General features: G+C 36.1%; 1 protein-coding gene across 1 annotated transcript in view; it reads left to right on the plus strand.

The window, feature by feature from the left end:
- The first annotated feature begins 9,713 nt into the window (after positions 1-9,713).
- Positions 9,714-21,483, plus strand: part of LOC107672989 (protein kinase C gamma type-like) — a 34,656-nt gene continuing 22,886 nt past the window's right edge. Inside the window, exons 1-5 of the mRNA XM_016466387.1 lie at positions 9,714-10,539; positions 11,514-11,871; positions 15,036-15,067; positions 17,990-18,072; positions 20,543-20,654. Of these exons, the coding sequence (XP_016321873.1) occupies positions 11,648-11,871; positions 15,036-15,067; positions 17,990-18,072; positions 20,543-20,654 (451 nt within the window). The 5' untranslated portion in view covers positions 9,714-10,539; positions 11,514-11,647. The remainder of the gene's footprint in view (positions 10,540-11,513; positions 11,872-15,035; positions 15,068-17,989; positions 18,073-20,542; positions 20,655-21,483) is intronic.

Below are 21,483 nucleotides of genomic sequence, written 5' to 3' on the forward strand. Positions count from 1 at the left end.
TGACCTCAATAATTTTTGGTGACGCAATATATCGCCCATTATATTTACTTAAAAATTAATGTCACCATGTTTTGTACATTCTTGTACATTCACTTCCGCCCGTGTGTCTTTTGCAGCTTATAACATGGTGTAGACATGAGGTGCTAGTTCAAATTAAAAAAAAAATTCTACAAAAAAAGTTTCATCTACAGATATATATATATGGCCTTGTTTAGGGATCTGTGCCTTTGTGCGTACGGACATCTGACTGCTAAGTAGTGATTGTTTTTCAGCAATAGTGTGCACGCTTAATTTACAGAGAAAAGAAGGTCAGGGAAAAATCTGTAGATGGAAAAATCTCCATACAAGTTCTTTGTGCATTTTTATCTTTTTCTACTTGTTACTTTGCACTTTTTATTTGAAAATGCTTATTTACTATTTATTCAGGTTTTTAAGGTATCTAATATTTTGATACTTAATTTCCATGATCTAAATATTCTTAAAAATTTAAAGTTTGTTGTCATTTGGAAGTGTGTAGGCCTTCTTGCATTATTATGCTGTTACATTATGATGATATATTCAGTGGCGTAAAATGGTCTGTAAAATGACAATAATATCGCTTATCGCAATTATTTCTGGGGCAATATATCGCACAACAAAAAGTTGTTATCGTGACAGGCCTATCTCTGCAGCTGTTTGTGTCGTTCAGTATGCACCTGAAACAAGCTCTGAGTTCTCGAATAGTTAAAATCCTTTTTAAAGTAAATAAAAATGAAAAGTTAATAACAATAACAGATGCATGTTTCATTTAAATGAGATCATTATGAGATGCCTCAGTTCAATGCCTTTCTGTGGCAAAGCAGAAGCAATCCGTTGGTGTCTTTTGGTTTCCAGAAGCAATGTTTCTGAAATGTAATTTGTGTCTAATTAATTTGAAAGTTGGAAAAGCAAGACCAGACACAAGCACATTTGGATGTTTTCATTTTGCTGTAATAGATTCATGAAATTGGTCAGATTCTGGTCGGCAAGAGAGCAAGAGAGAAAGAGAGGGGAAGCAGATAAAAAAAGAAGGCTGGTGATTGTATAGATGCAGAATTGTTCCTCTTCATTAGTGCAATGTCAGGACTAATAAGCTGATTGCTTGTGGCCAGTATGAACTCTGTCCTCTTTGTATACAGTAGAGAGAGAGAAAGAGGTGCATTTTGATGTTGTAATCCTCTGAATCTCCCTTTATCTTTTTGTAAACAAATATTTCATAAGTGTATATCATAAGCAGCTTACAAAGCTCTCAAAGCCACTAATGTGGTGTGGTTGAACAATGGTGTCACAGAAAATAATTAAACATCAGCAAAAAAAAAAAAAAAGGCTGCATAATTTTTTATGAGTTTTATGGTTTCTGACCACATAGCTGCCAGTTCAATATAGCTTCCCTTTGAGCAATTAATCTCTGTTATTTGGAGGAGATATTTATTCAGATCAGTGTTACCGTGATGATGTGAATTTCCAAATGTTATGACACAACAAAGCGGCTTGTGGTTTAGAAGGCTGAAATGGATAGATCTTTACTCTTTTGACCTTCATTTATCTGGATTCTTGAGGGGTATGCATGGCATGCTGCAACTTGTTATAATTGAGTAATTAAGCTAATTAGAGTGATTAGTAGGCCAGACAGTGCACTCAGCTGGGATGGCCGAATTTCAACAGCGTCTGTATGAGAATTCCTAACAAATCCACCCTGCAGTTAAGATCAATGAGCTGGAAATAAAGAAAGCTGCTGGTTTTGCTACAATATGTGTGTGTTTGGCTTCTTGATGGGTGTATAACTACTTGTTTGCTCACCAGTGGTTTCTCTGCAGTGAATGGGTGCCGTCAGAATGAGAGTCCAAACAACTGACAAAAACATCACAATAATCCACAAGTAATCCACACGTCTCCAGTCCATCGATTAACATCTTATGTGGGGAAAAGCTGCATGTCTGTAATAAAAAATAAATAAATAAACATTAAGGCATTTTAACTTTAAACCATTTCTTGCCAAAAACCTGTCCAGAATCCATAAAAACACGTTCTCCCGTAAAAGTCCATCTGCTGTTGTCCTCTCCCATCAAAATACACCAAGATATTTGTTTAGTTTTCGTCTGTTTTTGCTTGTAAATGGTGCTTGTGCATATTTCTCTCCTGAATCAGATGAGGTGACTTTTTGCACTGGAGAAAGTAATATTATGGATAGTATAATATAACAGTTTGAAGTTAAAAACGTTTTAATGGTGAATTTATTTCTTACAAACCTGCAGCTTTTTGCTTCATAAGACGTTTATTGATTTGTATGGATCACTTGTGGATTATTACGATGTTTTTATCAGCTGTTTGTACTCTCATTCTGACGGCACCCATTCACTGCAAAGGCTCCATTGGTGAGCAAGTGATATAATGCAAAATTTCTTCAGATGAAGAAACAAACTCTACATCTACATCTTGGATGGCCTCAGGGTAAAAATTTAAATTTTAATTTTTAAATGAACAATTCCTTTAAAGGGGTCATATGATGCGATTTCAATTTTTCCGTTCTCTTTGGAGTGTTACAAGCTCTTGGTGCATAAAGAAGATCTGTAAAGTTGCAAAGACTAAAGTCTCAAATCCAAAGAGATATTCTTTATAAAAGTTAAGAGTTAACCACGCCTACCTAAAACGGCTCATTCTAACACGCCCCCACATATCTACCTCTCCTTCGTCGAATCCGCCGGGCGCGCCGTTCTCGACCCCGGCGCCTCTGCTCACTCTAGCCCAGCCTCAGCTCACGTTAAGCAGGGGCTTCCGCTCACGCTAGGCCGCCGTGTTTTTCGTTGTGAAAGTGAAACTACTTTGTTTGGTCTTCCAAAAGAGGACACGACTACAAAAACTTTAAACCGCATAAACACATTTCATTACACCAAATACACCAAATAATGTTCTTTTTAGCAGCATCATATGACCCCTTTAAAGAAAACACTGACTACCAATTTGAAATAGTCACACTGTAAAGTATATTTGAAATAATCAAGGAGGTCTTTAATTGCAATAGATAGAGGTTTTTAAGCCAATCATCTGAGCCATAAATGCCATGTGACTGATCAGTCGCAGGAAAATGAATAAATGAATGAATGAATGAATGACTTTATTGTCATTGTACAGGTACAACGAAATTGAATGCAATCCTTTGGGTGCATAGGGATTATTGAATTAATCAATAATCTAATAAATAGTACACAGATGACAGGATCTATTACACAACATTACATACAAAAGACGTCTCACATTCAGTTCAACAGTACACAAAATGTTCAGTTAAGTTATTGCAGTATTCAAAACCAGATAGTTTAAGCATGTGAACTGTTTGATCTCACATTCAACAGAGCTGCACGACTCATTCAATGTTGCACATAATGATCAGTTAAGTTATTGCAGTATTTAAAACAGATATGGCTTGGCATGTAAACTATTAATCTTACAATCAACAGAGATGGACACTTCATGTTTTCAACACACATGATGGTTAATTTAATTTTTTTGCAGTATTTAAAAAAGAAATAGCTTTAGCATAAAAACTATTCCTTAATCTGTTTGTTCGGGTTTTTAGAACCCTGTACCGTCTGCCCGAAGGTAGCAATTCAAAAAGAGAATGTCCTGGGTGAGATGGATCCTTGAGAATTTTTTGAGCTTTCAAGAGGCAGCGGGAACTGTGTAACTCTTCCATAGAGGGGAGGGGACAACCGATTACCTTCTGGGCTGTGGTGATGATCCTCTGGAGAGCCTTCCTTTCAGCAGCAGTGCAGCTAGAACACCACACACAAATGCAGTATGTCAGAATGCTTTCCACAGAGCAACGGTAAAAGGACACCAACAGGTTTTGTGTGAGCTGGTAATTCCTGCGTATTCTATACATCAGAAAAGTATGTAATGACAATGCTGATCGACTGATGCCACAGTCCCAAGCTATTTACTAATGACTGTCCTGTCGGTACATGAGCTGTGACTCCAAAGGCAGCAGACAGGGATAAATATAAGCCCATTTCATGCTTTTAAGATAATTCCAAAGAAAATGGGCACTGACAAAATATCTACTATAATATAATGAAATATTTACATAATACACTGCCATTTGTGAATGTCAATAAGGAGAGATGCTTTTTGGCTGGAGAATAGTGTAGTTATAACATCTACCAGAGGGGACTAACTGGAGCATGCCAAGGAGTCAAAATCTGACCCTCTGAAAATATGAAATATGTATCATATAAATATAATGGACATCAAGATTGTGAAATAAAATTTTTTTTTTTTTAAAGTTCAATATAGCATGTACATATATTGTTATGTTTACAGTGTCATTAATATCTAATTAGTACTGAGCAAACTGGCCTGCCCAGTAGTGTGAACTATGTTAGTACATAAGTCATTTACATATCAAAGTCTTAAAGGCATAGTAACAAAAATAGACTGAAAGGGTGAAAAATGGTGTAAAACTACATAATGACTGCTTTTGGTGTAAGAAACCTTGACTAGTGGAACTCAGGGAGAAAAAAAATAATTACTACAAAAATGTGAAATATGGTTCATTTAATCTGTTTCCAGGAGAGCGTACAGGTGCATGCATCAAATCACGTGTATAAACGTACTTTTCAGATTTGAATCTGCACATTCATGAAAACCTTTCAGATGAGAATCACTACAGCAATCTTGCAAAAGGTTTAAGGAAAATCCTTTAAAAAGGAAGTTATTAATATCCTCCTGCCATTCCTCAGACTCATTTAGACAGCCTCATCATCCTCATATCTGTCAAAAGTCACACAGGAGGTGTCAGTGACTCACTGATGATTTAATGAATGCAGTGCTTTTTCGTAAAATAGGCTGCCATGTTTCAGGTTAGTTTAACACTGCTTTTGTGCCTCAAGCAAAAGTGCCTGTGTTATCAGTGCTCTCTGGATTTAAACTGCCTCAAACTTTATCAGCAAACTAAGAGGAAGAAATGAGCTCTGAAATGCTGGGGCTTATCGGGGCATTATGCAGTCAGAATCAAAAAGGTTCAGCCAGCAAAAAAATGGAAATATTGGCAAATAAAAATGCAAATAGGTGAGGGTTATTTTACAGTCATCTATACATTGATGAATTAAATTATGCTGGTTTTGTGTTTACTGGGGTATTTTACTGTTGAAATGCACTGTGACAGCATCTCTATAACACAGATCTGTATGTACAATTTTTCTATTTGTGTAACATAATCATTTTAACACAATTATGGCCCCAAAGAGGTTCTGAAGGATTTTTATGGGCTTTCTAAAGGTGTTTGAGTTGTGAATGTCTCCAACTCTGAACTACCTTCCCTCTGTTCCTAACAAGCCTCCAGATAGTCAGTCCCTATTGCCTTTGTTCCATTTTATCACAGCCCCTCTCCTTTTTAGCAACTAATCAGTAACAAAACAGTCTCTCTCTCTTGTTCTATGTGAGAGAGGTGTGTTCCCAGAGTACTGTGGGCGTGGTAGAGTGCTTTATGGTGGTAATGTATTTCCACTCAGCATTGCCATAGTTCATTTTTACGAGCAGGAGCAGGGCATTGTAAACCAGGCAGAGATAGCGCTGTGAAATATTCCTCCCTGTGTCCACAGCATGACCGCTGCTCTTGTAATTTCGGCTGCATTCTACCAAAATAAAACAAGGAAATTAATGTGTGTGTGTGTATGTGTGTGTGTGTGTGTGTGTGTGTGTGTATATATATATACACACACACACAGTGTAAAAGAAATCTGGTCTGGTTTTCAACTAAATTTATACGTGATTCATTGAATCATTCATTCGACCAGTTTGTTCAAATAAACACTTGCTGTGTTTGAAGACGCTTCCTATAACTTTATTTAGTGCACTATTTGAGGGAACAGCCATTTGTAGTGGTGTCCAAATCCATATTGAACATTATCAAGTGCTCTCATTTAGTCCCATAAAGCAGTAACAAGTGTACAACCAATGTATTCAACAGCTATCTGCTAGATAATATATATATATATATATATATACATGCACTGTGGGGGTCACACAGAATGAATTCCTGCATCTCGCCAGTTTTTTTCAACACACTCGTTGTATGAATTTATATACTTGTTTTCATTGACTCCTTAAAGTGGACTTTATTAGTGGACTAAAAAGGGAATAGTGAATGACTGTACAGTCATGGATTCATTTAGAAATGTGTCACTGAAGTACAAAGAAGAAAAAGTACATTTTTCTCTTTGCACTGCCCTGTGCTGCACTTTTTTAAATGCAAAAATACATTCTCTGTGCATGGCCCCTTTACATAGAAATACAAAGAGAAGTAGCACAGTGGAAAGGCTTGAATGCACTACACAACATTTTGTAACACTAGGTATCATATATTTTCAGACTTTGTAAATAGTTACAGAGGAAAAACTGGACATCATACACTATATGACTTAGAATCACACACAGACTTTCAGGTCATTCCCAAAACAACAAACTCACGCAGAAACATGTACATCATTGCTAGAAGATGCATGATAAATTAATACAAAATGTTTAAAAAGAAAAATAATAGCTCAAAATATCAAACATGTCTGATATCCTCTGACTGGATGGAATTATAATCTGAAAAATAATTTTGTGCCCATATACGCATTTTTTTATATATACATCTGTCGACTCAAATCTGTATTTGTTTGCTTCTATTTTCGATGGCAAAGAAAAAATGCATAATTAGTAAGAGTGCTGTTGCTGTGATTGCCTAGAGTATATAACCCTCTGAGGTGAGAAATTCGTGAGAAGTTTTGTGTGTTTCTTATTATGTGACATTGTTTGGATGTTTGTTCTAAGGTAATGATAAAAAGCTCCCCTTTAAAAAATGACAGGTGTTGAAAAGACTAAACATGATGCATATCTGTGATTTACCTCATGGCCACGTTTACAACATGAAACTGAAAGTCTACCATACTGTGGCATCGCACACCAACAAATATGCTGTTCACGTGATTAGAGGTGAAAATTATTTTGTCATCACCTTTTCATTCTATCTGCACAAATCATTTCTTGACTACTTTGTCCTTTTATTCTTCATTTTTACAGATGTCTTATTATACTACAGAAGCCCGGTATTGCAATGCATCTTCTTTTATTAAAGGGACAGTCCACCCAAAAATTTTAATTCTGTCATCATTTACTCACCCTCAAAAAGATCAATTTTGTTGCTTTTTCCTCTGCAATTGCAATGAATATAGACTGGGGGAAAAAAAAATCCAATAGAAATCCTCAAACAATTCATAATGGTTTAAATGGTTTGAATTGGAATTGTATTGGTTTAAATAGAAACTGTAATGGTCCCTGCGAGTCTCTACTCGTAATTTGTTGCTTTCTGTTCATGCCAGAACACACTACTGGACAGGGTTGCCAGATCTATGTAATAAAACCAGCCCAAGGGACAATCAAAATAGTCCAATACAAGCCCAAAAACCGTATCCAAATATCAAAACTCAACATATGCCATTCCCAAAATATATATATTTTTTAATTTGTTCTTTTGAACTATATAAAAGAATCCTACATTTTTTATACATTTTTAAAATCATGTTTACAAATTTATGCAATATGTCAAACCTTTAAACCATGGCAACTATACAAGTAGCCCAATTCCACTTGAAAACCGCAAACTTGGCAGCACTGCTCCTGGAAACCATTAGATAATGATTTTAATGGTTAACAGTTGATGGCTTGTAATGTTTGTAATGGTATTTGTAATGGAAACCATTAGAACGTCTGTGATGGTTTCTTCAAGCTTAAAGAAGGGCACATCACAGAAGTATCATAAAAGTGGTCCACATGACTTGTGCACTATATTCACAGTCTTCTGAATTCATACACGAGCATTGTGTGAAGAACTACTGTTCTTCACTGATGATATTCTCCTCCAATGAGCTGTTACAATGAAAGCTTGTTTCCGGCATCGGATGAATTCTGATTTAGTATTTATCTCACATTTCTTACTTTTTTCTTGCAATTTCTAAGAAAAAAGTTAGAAGTGTGAGATAAAAGTTGCAATTACCTTTTTTTAAATTTATTCTGTGGCGGAAACAAGCTACCATAGTTAACTGCTGCAACCCTCAAACTGAGTCAGTGAGCTGAATCAGTCTGATTCACAAATCATTTAGGCTGCCTTTGTGAACTGGATCAACTGATTCATTGTCAATATCTAACTCAAGAAAGATTTGTTCATATAACGCACTAAGTAGTGCTAGAACAAATCTTTCGGTCTAACATTTTGGACTGTTCCACACACAAAGCTTATTATATGGCTTTAGATGATTTGGAATAAAGCAAATTAGTTATATGGCTCTCTTTTATGATACTTTTATGGTGCTTTTACCTTTTTTGAAGATTTCATTGTAATTGCATGGAACCAGTACAATTTCTCAAAATGCTCCTTTTGTATTCCACAGATTAAGAAGGTCAGAGGTTTTGTACAACATGAGGATCAATAAATAATAAGTGAATTTTCATTTAAGGGTGAACTTTCCCTTTAATGCAAGAATTTCTCCTCTCCACATAACAATATAGATGACTATAGATAAGTGCACAGGCCCTTCACTTTGTTAAGCACATCTATATTCTGCATTATGATGCTATTACAGCATGACCAGAGACATGAAGCTGGCATTGATTTATCACTGCAGGCATTAGACATTGAAGCTCTGAAATCATTGCTGCAGCATGTGCCTCTATCTGAAATTAAGATATAAAACACGCTGACCTACACACCTTCCCTCTCAATGACAGTGACACACACACACACACACACACACACACACCTAAGTCTCCATACACATACCTGTCCAATGACACCGTTTTGCTCTCTAACAATCTTGCTAATTATAATTGTTAATTAATTTTCTCACAGTGTCCCCATCAGGAGACTAATAACCTACATTTTACATAATTAGACCTTCAACCTTTTACTCGCTCTCCCGTTCCCTCCCTCTTCCTTTCATCCTTTCCTTCCCTTCGCATCACCTCCTGGACTCTGTCTCACTCCTGTTCTCTGGATGTTAGTGGGTTAGTGTTATGTCCTAACACCGTTCCTTGCACCCTTGTCCCAATATAGCAACACTGTGGCCGGACCCCTCACTGTCACCCTTCCCTCTGGTCTTCCTCTTTTAATGTCAGTCTGACTGCCATCTTGTCTGCCTCCTCTCTGTCTCACATACACTGTGACCTGGTTTCAGATGCAGATGTAAGAGCTACAGATTAGAAATATCTTTCAAATATTCTGATTTGCTGCTCAAAAAACATTTATTATTATTAATAATATTTAAAATAGTTGAGTAAATTTTTTTCAGGATTGAAAATGTTTTTTGAGTTTCGGGTGACATGAGCGTGATTTTTTTTTTCTTGTATTAAAATTGTGCTTAACTTTTGGGGGTTAGTAAGATTTATAAAAAGTATTTATAAAAGGTATTAATTAAAAGGTATAAAAAAAAGCTTACTGCCCCAAAATTGAATGGTAATGGTTTTATATATGTTCAGAATGTTTGTATATTATATGAGACATATAATTTATGAGTGACATAAATTTACATTTTATTTACATTAATTGTGCATATGAAATTAGAATTGATAATTATTTTTGTTATTTATTTATTTATTTATTTGGGAAAGTGGCTAACAAATCTGAGTTTGAATGAACATGAACATGACTGTTCTGTCTGCATAAGGAGATTAAGCACCGTTAAATGCTGTTTAATGCTTTATGTTGCTCTTTTCAGGAATGCTGAAATTCCTGTCTTATTCTCAGTGGTTAACTGGAGCTGTCCTTCAGGCCTCAGAGTCCTTACATATGAACAACATGGCTGCCAAGACACCCGTCTGTCGAAACACTTTTATAGTGCGAGACTGGCAGTGTTACAGGCTGAGGCTGATTATTGATCACTGATCAGATTTCAACGCTTGTCTGCACTGGATGAGCTACTGGCTGACCGAGGATGAGCAAGCTGCTGGCCAGCATCTCCCTCTCTTTCTCTCTCTGTCCTCTTTCTTCACCCGCCCGTCATCTGTCTCTCTTTTACTCTCTAGAGAGGGGTAACCCAGATTTCAAAAATGAATTGCTGCCTATTTCTCTTCATCTACCCCCCCGCCCCCTCACTCTGTCTGTCTCACTTCACTTCATCCCCTCGTTCTGTTGGTAAAAACAGAATCAATCTTGGAAAGTGAAAATCGCCTCTTTTCCTCACCCCCTCTGTACTCTCTATTGGATAAAAGAATATACAGCCGTACACTCCTCCTCTCTTTCCTGGAAAGCTGCTGTATCATCCTTTCCTTCATTCTTAATTTCCTTTTTGGGCTTAGATTATTTTTTTCAGGTGCTTTCCTCTCTTGTAGACCTTCTGTTTGGTGAGCTTGTTTCTCTATTTTTTTTCCTTTTCCTTTTTTTATAAGCCAAGGATTGATTGCATAGAATAACAAGAGTCTTGAGAAGAAGTGAGAGGAAGAGAGAGGGGAGGAAGAGGAGAAACCATACTGCCACATTTACAGGTATCTGTTGTTTTTGTTCTTTCTTTCTTTCTTTCTTTCTTTCTTTCTTACTTTTATAAATGTAGTCTGTGTCACTCATTGGTGGATGTCCTAAATTCTTTGTGTTTCCTTTCTTCAGTCTCCAGCTCTGTAGATCTCTTTTAATTAATGTGACGATCATTTGTTCAGTGTTGTCTCCTGTTTGATTTGATCCTGTGTGTCATCATTCATTTCAGCTTTTCTTGATGCATTCTCTTTTATTAATGTGAGTCTGATCGATCCTAAAGCACTCCACTTCTGACTGACCTCAAATCAGCCAAAAAACAGCAGTCAGTTTATATAACAGATATTCAGTTGTATACCTTATTTATTGCTTTTTTTGTTTTTGTTGAGTAAAAAAAAAAAATATATATATATATATATATATATATATATAATATATATATAGTATTGTTTCAGTGGTAACATTAAATGTAACACCAGTACTGTATAATAATTATATTTATTTAAAATATATCTAAAAACATTTGTTTTTGAAATTTTAATTAGAATTTCACTACTGAACACTATAAAATTATATTATACTGTAATACTAATTTAACAAATTGTATAAAATTAGAATGTGGAGAGACATTGAGCTTGCAGAAAGTGTGGAAGAGCAGGTGGTGGGAATCTGGTTGACATGGAGAATGTAGGGTGTGTGTGTGTGTGTGTGTGTGTGTGTCTGTGTCTGTGTCTGTGTCTGTGTCTGTGTGTGTTTGAAGTAGGACAGAAGGTACACTAATCGCTATGCGTTTTAAAGTCCCAGTGGAAGTTTCTCTTAGAGTGTGTATTAACCTCTATTTCACTCTCTGTTTCTCACCCTCCCTTTCCTCCTCTTGGGAATCTCTTCCTTTTATTTCCTCAACATCACAAACTGAACTGCCATCACATCCTATTGAATTCCTTCCTTTACGTTCCACGTAACCTCTTACGCTTGATCTGTGTTTTACCAGACATTTTTCTTCTTGTTTATTCTCCCCCTTTTATAAATCCTCTTGTTGGTCTTTAACCCCTCGCGTGCATAAACCGTGCATCCTTCTCCCAGTCTTCTTCTCTGTGTCTTGCTCTGTCCTACTCAACTGGTAGCATGTCTACCCCAGTCTCTCCATCTCTGTCTCCCCTGGCCCTGTCCTCCCCATCTCCCTCCTCCTCCCCGCTCCCCTCTCCTCTTTCTCCTCCCCCCAGGCTGCCAGTCTTCCAGAGGAAGGGAGCTCTCAAGCACAAGAGGGTCATTGAAGTGAAGGACCACCAGTTCACAGCCCGATTCTTCAAGCAGCCTACTTTCTGCAGCCACTGCACTGACTTCATCTGGTACTTCACACCTTTAACACTGCTGGCCACATCAATAACTCCTAACATTATTATGCTGTAGACCTATACTTCTACCTTAACCTTTACACTGGACTGCATTTATGTATTGATTTAATCCTAAAATCTTAATGCCCATATCCTGATTCATATCATAACTCACTCTCAATGCTGTACTGGCCTCGTCATGTACTTTGTAGTTCATACTGAATTGTTATAATCTGAAGCTTCTTCAGATACAGTCAGCCATAACACTAGCTCATTATTTATGTATTAAAAGACCACATTTTAAAGTGTTGAGCGTTTATTTTTATTTATTTTTTTAGTTATTTTCTTTCAAATCGTTTTGTACTACACTATTGTTCAAAAGTTTTGGGTCGGTAAGATTTTTGAAAATGTTTTTGAATAGAGTTTCTTATGCTCCCCCAGGCCACATTTGCTTAATCAAAAATGCAGTAAAACCAGTAATGTTATGAAATATCATTTGCATTTCAAATAGCTGTTTTCTAGTGTAATGTTTTGTTGTGTAATGTTTTTAATATGTATATAATTTATTCTTGTGATGGTAAAGCTGAATTTTCAGCAGTCATTACTCCAGTCTTCAGTGTCACATGATCCTTCAGAAATCATTCTAATATGCTGATTTGGAGTTCAAGAAACATCTCTTATCATTATCAGTGTTTTTGTAGAAAATGTGATCCATTTTTGCAACATTCTTTGATAAATAGAAACATTTTTTTAAATATAATTTTTGTAACTGTATGCAATGTAAATGTCTTTACTGTCATTTTTGATCAATTTGATTCATCAATGCTGAATAAAAGTATTCATTTCTTTAAAAAAAAATTATATCTTACTGATCCCAAACTTGGATGGTGGTGTATGTACAAAAATTAAATTTTAAAAATTGCTATCTTCCAATAAGGCATATTTCCAAATAGACCATACATAAATTTATGCCGAAATGGAACTTAATCAGGTTTGTGCTTGAAAAAAAAATATCAATGTGGTAAGAATAAGTAATACACTTAATTCAACATATGCTGTTGTCAATTGTGTAAAGAAGTTAATTTATCTATAAATATTTCTACATTTTTACTGCAAAACAAGTCAAAAGAATTGACATTTACTAAAAGAGTTGACATTTATGAGTACACTTTCGATGACATACACAGAGAGGGCAGAAGAACACTGTCCCGCACGCGTGTTACATGACCACGCTTGTTCTCAGTTTCCTCCATGCCTCATAAACCTCATGCCCTGAGGGGCCTCCTACATTATGCAGTCCTCTCTGTTTGAGCTGCCATTTAACCACAAGCTCCACAGAACACGCTTAGAACTGCAACCGGCCATATGGCCCATGCATTACCCGCATATAGACCTCATGTTGTTCATTAGAACAACTCAAATAGCTTCTGATAGATGCATCTGTTTCTCGTTCTGTCCTTTCATTTCAGTTCATTGAAGTTTTATTGGTATGTCTATTGGAATACAGTACAGCATGTCCAAAGTATTGTGAAGTACATTTGTATATATTTTTAGGTTCATCATTTTCATGAACTACTCAAAGCACTATTAATCTACTATATGCAAGTGGTATAAGTACCATCAAAACATTTAGGGAGATTTTTAAGGAGAAAGACAAGACATCAGACTTTTACCATTACAGGGGCACCTAAAACACGTCAAGGAAAATTATTATTATTACCATTACTTTTTTGTACCTTTTTTTTAATGGTAATATTGTGAAATATTATTACTATTTCAAATACTCATAGTAATAATTTCTGATCCTTCAGAAATAATTTTAATAGGCTGATTTGCTGCTCAAGAAACATTTTTTATTATATTGATGTTGAAAACGGTTGTGATGCTTTATATTTTTGTGGCAACCGTGATACATTTTTTAGCATTCTTTAATGCATAGAAAGTTCAAAAGAACAATGTTTAATTGAAATAAATTTTTTTACAATTTTATATATATATTTTAGTATATTATTAGTATAGTATATTCATTTCATACGGTGAATTCAGGTCAATTCAACTGTTTTTTGGCATTGAGATGACTGTGTGACTACTGCAAAATTTACCTAAACTAACCCTACAGTATAAATCACTACTGAATCCTATTAACTTCGATCCTCTTTTCCCTCTCTCTGTCTCTTTGCCCTTGTCCTGTCTCAACCTATATTTCTGAGTATATGTTGATGTTGATGGCTCACAATCTCTCAAACCTTTTCAACTGGTCTGAAGGATGCTTATAAGGAGCCGTAGATAGTCTCAGATGCATTTCAGAGCAGATCATACCCAAGTGTTGGGTGTCAAAGTATCTTATTTTAGCACTTGAGGGATTTATTACGGTGGCAGAGAAGTGCAAAGCAAATCACAATTCTGAAAACAAAATAACAAATTACAAACGCGTATCCATCTGCACCACTAGAGCTGATGATTTATAGTCACTTTTAACTAAATGTAAATAGACACCCCGTATTTTTTATTCCATAGTAAGGGCAATTCATACAATACATTTAAACTGAGCTACTTTAATACCATCTCCGAACTTTCTACCACGACTCTGCTGTTCTTCCGCTGGTTCTTCCTGCATACGTTGATTGACAGATGTCTCGTCCAGTCAGCGGTGAGTAATCCCAAACCAATGGCGCTGTCTCAAACTATACCTACCTCTTCCGGTTTGTCTGATTTGTCTTTGTGTTTTCTGACTTGTTATTTTGTTTTCGAATTTGTCATTGTGTTTTCTGACTTGTTATAATGTTTTCTGAATTGTTGTTGTGTTTTCTGAATTGTTATTTTGTTTTTTAGACTTGCATTTGCGTTTGTAATTTGTTATTTTGTTTTCAGAATTGTGATTCGTTTAGCACTTCTCGGCCACCGTAATTTATGCTAAGTTGTGTTTTGCATAGCAAAGATATCAGGAGCAGAGCAACCTGTTATTATGGTGAACTGAAGAGCCCTTAAATTGCCTGTCAGATGAGGATATTTTGAAATGATCTTATCTGTCATGGCCTCAGCAGCTTATGTCTTCTGTTTGCCCTCTTTGCTCATACACTATACTACAGCTCTCTATGATCTTCTCCGTTCACAAATCTATGCAATTACACACAAGATAATTAGACGGCATGATGTGAGTTGTCATTTATGTTTTACAGGGGAATTGGAAAGCAAGGATTCCAGTGTCAAGGTAATCATTTTGAATGTATAAAATGATAAAATGATGACACATTTGACATATTTAAATTCATTCCACAGATTCACATTCCACAGACAAGTGCAGAAAACACAAAATAACTGATTCTGCCTGGGACTTCTTATCGTCAAAGTCTTTTCATATCTCCATAGCAGTCTGTCTTTTGTTTTCATGTACCATTTTTTTATGGGCTACTTATGAAATAAGTAACGTTAATTGTTATCATGCATGAAGATCCAAGGATGTAACTTAAGGGGTTCGATTGACGTCAGAGTTCGGTACGTTTGGATTATGTGAACGCGGTCTTCCGAACTCGGGTGCGCACCCACGAACCGTACCCGAGTCCACTTAAAACGGGTGGTCTGGGGTACGGCTCGCTGCTGATGTGAACGCAATTGTACCAAATCACGGAAGTGAACCGCTATTAATGGCGTATTATTTGATAAAAATGTGTGTTTGTGTGTGTTTCTGCAAGCAGAGAGCTGTATATCTCATTTCTATTCGCCTTCAGAGTTCTTTGGAGCATTTGCATAAGGCAGACGTAAGTGCCGTTATGTACTGAAGTTTTGGAAACAAAACCAACGGTTCAAAAGCATAAATATAAAATTGAAGAGAGCAATGCTACGCATTTTGCCGTCTTCTCCTGCGCCATCGTTACTAAGCAACGGGGTAAACAGCTGCTGGCTTGATGACGCAAACGAACCGCGGTTCGGACCCAAATAATACGCCTTGCTCTTTGGCCCGCATCACTCACCGCAGAGCAAGCCTGTTCTTGATAGATCTGCTGTGAAAACGTGGGAAAAGCCGACGAGGAAGAAGTTGGGGTGATGCGATCTTTATTATAGGTGGAGCAAAATATTTCATCGCTCCATCTATAGCGCATTGTGATTGGATGTTTACGCTGTCAATACAGGAGACAAACCAATGGGCCACTGGCTGCTCGCTGTTCCTGCGTGATGGTTTTCGGCAAAAAAAACAACATTCTGTCGCCCCCTTAACTGCGTCGGCCCACCGGGAAAATGCCCGGTATGCCCGATTACCAATCCAGCCCTGGTTCGGACCAAGCAATCAAACCAAGTGTGAAAGCACCCTCAATTACTCAATATTTAACTCTTTCCCCGCCATTGACGAGTTATCTCGTCTTTTAGAAGAAAACGCTTCCCCGCCAAAGACGAGTTTTTACGGCTTTTCGTGTTTTCACTGTTATACACTCGGGGGCGCTATTACACATCTTCTGAACGAGTACAAAACCTCCCAAACAAAAACACACGTGAACAGGACGGAAAAACTAGCGATCTCATGTAAACAGATGCATATAAAAAATAATGCGATCATCAGCAATAGACAGCATATAAATGAAAACTGCATAATGTTACGGAGTAAAATGTTGATCCAGGAAGTGGTATAGGCCTATATCTGTGCAAGCTTTGGAGGTAACTTGATGGAAGCGATTTACTGGATTTATGCTTTGATAATCGTACTGAATATTATCCAGATGTAGTTTTTGATAAAAATGTGATTTTCTCACCTTTTTACTCAAAATTATGCATTTTTAAGAAACCTACCTATATTCAAATCTTGATTTTTTTTTTTTTAAAGAATGCTTTAAGCTAGAATAAAACGGATTTTTTTGTTTAAAAGTAGAGGCTCTGATCTTTATTTTGGTGCATTGCATATTCAAATATTCATACAGACAAATATACTGGAGGCCATCAATTTTTAGTGAAAATCATCAAAATCGTTGGCGGTGGCTGGCAACTTTTTTCAAAAATGCTGGCGGGGAAAGAGGCCAAATTAAAGTGTAGGCCTCTATGATTGAAAAACCCATCAATTTGATCTGAATATTGGGGGAATACATGTCCCACTCGATGTCTGTAGTGGTTATGGCCCTGTGAATATCTGAAAGTGTTTTACTGAATCAATTAATCTTTGACGACAGGTAACGTAAGCTGAGACAGCAAAATCTGAGCAAAGCCATTTTTTTGACCCGACTTCAAGTCCCAGCTTGTGGTCCTTTCTGATCTCGTTCCTCTCTCTCTCTCTCTCTCTCTCTCTCTCACTTCTTACTTTTTGTCCGCTCTCTGTACTGTCCAGTATTAATAAAGACAAAAATGCCCCCCCCGCCCCCAAAAGCGTTATATACTTAAATTCAGCATAAAATGACAATTCACCATTTTTACAAGCATTATTGATCTTATTGTAAACGAATCATCTATGCATGTTTATTTTTTACTATTATTATTTTTACATTTATTCATAATTTTTTGTTAAAATATTATAATCATTTAGTCTGCTTAAACTCCACCTCTTTCTTATAATCAACTGCAAGCTCACATTCAGATATGCCTCCATCCAATTAATAACAAATGGATTGAACAGTGTCCTTGCCCTGTATTTATTTATTGATAATCTGTTTCACTCGGATACATGTCACAATACGGAAGAAAAGATCTGACGCTACTTACATTACATCACTACATTAAAAAGACCTGTACCAATTTAACATATTCCCTCTATTTAATCCCACTATGTATTTTTGCTGCATCATGATATGTATCATGAAATATGACATTTAGGGCCAGATTTACTAACAGCTTGCGCCAAACCCTATCTGCTGCAAACTACTGTCAGGATACGCATTGAAACATTAGTGATGAAAAGGCGTGGACACATTTATTTTTGCAGCTGACCTGATTGCATATGCATTTGTAAGAGTTTCCCTTCCAGAAGCAACATTTATGGGAGGAGAGTGTTTAAATGAATCATGCAGGGTGATTTACTAAGGTTTGCGGTAGTCAGTTTATTGGTATTTACGCTATTATTTAACGCCCAAAAGAAGCATGCACCAATGTGATTATCATCAGCTCTGATATAGTATGTGTTTACTGACTAGATATGGTATGTGTTTCTTTTAAGTGTGCAGTTTTGTGGTGCACAGACGCTGCCATGAGTTTGTCACTTTTACTTGTCCCGGAGCCATCACTGCTCCCAAAGCAGAGGTATGTATACTATGTGTGTTGTTCTCTGTTAATTTGTACAGTATAGTAATAAAACAAACGCACACCTTTTAGAGGTGCAAGTTAAAGGGGCAAACTAAATAAAGAAAAAATATAACTGCACACTCACTTAAGTATCGTTTATTAGTTACCAACATTTCGGCAAAACAAGTAGCCTTTGTCAAGGTATGTAGGTTGTAGGTCATTTGTACAGCATGTCATCTTTTTGCCATTTAGCATTATTTTTTTGTTATTATTTTTCTTTTCCTTTCATTATTTTTGCTTGATCATCGTATAACTCTTCTTTTTATGCTTGATGTTCTGCTATGATCACAGCAGTTCATCTTTTATTCTACTGTATCATCCATACCCTATCCGTCTCTCACCTCTTCATTCTCAAATTTTTGCATGGCAAGCCATTTATTTTTTTGGCTGAGTAAGCCAATATGGAAGTAGGTCTCACCGTCACAATCATCTTTTCCTTTTTTTCACGAGCCTTTTATTGCTCTCTCTTGCATACCTTCTTTAAAAGAGGTGGCTTTAAAGGAAAAAGAATATAAATTTTCCCTCTCTCTTGCGCTCTCTTATTCGTGCTGCACTACGATAAAACGTACAGGCGATGTGATATGATGGTGTTACACTGCTACTCACACTCACGTAGTGCAGAGTGTGAGTGTGAGAATATGTGTGAAAGAGAAAAGCAAGGAAGGGGCTATATTGTAACACACTTCCATTGTTCCAAATCCTAGTTAGCAGCCTAAGTAGGCAGCTCTTTTCATCAAAGACATCATGGGCTGCTTCCAAAGGTTGTTTCAAAAGGCAGACAACTTAATTTTGCTGCCTCCAAATATACTTTCTTTATATCTCCAAATCTTTTGTGGGGAAGGCATTCATAAATGTGCATTATAAACGTACTGTATATTTCATTCAATACAATTCAAATGTTTAGAAAAATAATTCAGTGTAATTAAAAATGGATTATCTTACCCAATATCTGTGTTTGTATGTATTATGCATAATATGATATAATATAATATAATATAATCAGTTCATCTTTTATATATAATATAATATAATACAATTTGATATAATATAGTTATAAAATTATATGATATTATATTGTTAAGTTTATTCACTGTTAAGACCACATTAACTAAACTTTTTAAATGATTTGTGCATATACAACTTGTTAGCATTTACATTTAATTCTGCTAGCCATGCAAGGATTTATAAATGACTATAAATTATACTATAATAATATTATTATTCAAGTAATTTTATTATTAGTATAACTTTTCAATGACTTGAATTTTTCAAACTTGTGGGAGTCTCTTGCTATATCCTGTGTGTTGCAGTCATTCCTACATTGCATTGTGACAATCTCGCTGAAAAAAATTAATCCAAGATGGTGGACAAAGTGAGATAAATGTTGATTATGTTGTATATTTCATTCAATACCAAAAAGTGTTGAAAAAATTGTTCAGTGTACTTAAAATGTATTTTTAAGAATATATTTGTGTATGTATTTTATGATTAGAGTATCACACTGTTAGCTTAGCAACATGCTTATGTGAGACTCGTTTGAAATCAACGTGAAAGTGAAGTAGTGTTTGCGTGGCACATGGCATGTAAAGCATTCCAAATAAGTCACTTGTTAAGATGCTGTCTTAAAAGGCTGCTTCCTATGTAGGTAGCATGGCAGCATACTAGGTTTTTTTTTTAACAAAGCCACAGTCTTTATTTCACCCTCTCTTTCAGGAGCATAGTTACAACTTTTTATGAGATTTTTTTCATAAGCACCTAAAAATATCGTTGTAAAATGAGGTAACAGAGGAGTGCTTGTGTATGGCTGTGCATGTGCGACTAGGCTGTAAGGAAGGGTAGACAATGATGCATGTGTGAAAAGCAGATGAGGCAGACTGACAGAGAGGAAGAGAAGTGGTGAGGAAGATTGTCAGAGGATGAAGAAAAGGAGCAGGCAGCATGCAGAGAGTGAGAATGAGGGGGAGAGAGAGAAACCATGGCAGGGTGGAAAGGGTTTAGGCATTTAGGAGGATTCAGTTTTCACAGCTGAGCTGAACTCATATAGTCATCCACCATTCATCCTCAAAATAGCCCTAGCTAATTGGCTCCCACTGAAAACGTCACTTCAAAATGAAGCCTTTCCTCTGGACCTTTAAAGAGAGAGAGAGAGAACCAGAGGGAAAGTAGTGCATCTGTTTATTTGTGCATATGCTTGTCTATGCATAAAGATAGTCCTATTTATAGAGCAAAGAACAGTATGAGAAGGTTTCTTATCATACACATAATTTAAGTCTCTTTTTCTTTCTCTCATGGCCAACCTACTTCCAAGAACTGAACTGGGTGTACATGGCGGCCCTCTGTGTTGAATATAATCGCATCAAAGTGCTTTTTCCAATAAACAATTAAATAATTAAATGAGTACAATGTTTTTCTTTGTCCCTCTCTCCAGGATCTCAAGAGCAAACACAAGTTTAAAGTACATACATACTCCAGTCCCACCTTCTGTGATCACTGTGGGTCTCTGCTCTACGGCCTCATACATCAGGGCATGAAATGTGCCAGTGAGTCTATTTATATAGAGATCCAAATGAAGTTCATCTAGACTGTAGACTGACATACATTATATCTTTTTTATTTTATTTTACTGTTAAGACCACATTAGCTAAACTTGGAAGTTTTTGAACAATTACTTGGTAATTAATTTACTTGAATTCTTGGTGCATGTTAGGATTTACAACGTAATCCTGCCAGCTGTGCAAGTATATATAAATGACTGTAATTTTTCATATTTATTCATTTCAATTTCAGTTACATTAAATATTATTATTAAAACTTTCAGTGAATTGTCTGTGGAAGTCTCTAGTTCAAATACAATATGGTAAAGAACAACATTCATGTAGTTTAAACAGTTTTATAACACCTTTAGCCTGTTTAAATTTCAGTTTTACATTTTTATCAAACCTTAGATCTAAATTAGCATAGCATAATCATCAAGACTACTGTTATTAAATTAACACATAATTTCATGTAATTATATGTAACTGTAGAGTGATGTTTTTCAAATTTTAATATATCTCATACTGTATATTAGATTGAATTAATTCCCTTTAACTCTGGTTCAATCCATTTAATAACAACCATGTCATCTAATATCATTTGCATGACATGATCCGCTTTCAGAAAGTAATAAAGCAGGCGGTGGAAACTGACAGCACTTGCTGTTTCAGCATGTTGTCTCATAAAGTACAATGTTCTGCAATGGCTGTTAACACTGTTTATGTTAGATTTAAAAGGTTTACAGTATTAGGCAGACTGCTCTTTATAATTATTGTTTTTGGACTAGCGGGAGACTAGGTCATTTTTTCTAGGTATTTTTTCCTTACACTCTTT

The sequence above is a fragment of the Sinocyclocheilus anshuiensis genome, unplaced genomic scaffold (genome assembly GCF_001515605.1).
Source record: "Sinocyclocheilus anshuiensis isolate Anshui unplaced genomic scaffold, SAMN03320099.WGS_v1.1 scaffold248, whole genome shotgun sequence".
Classification (NCBI taxonomy): Eukaryota; Metazoa; Chordata; class Actinopteri; order Cypriniformes; family Cyprinidae; genus Sinocyclocheilus; species Sinocyclocheilus anshuiensis.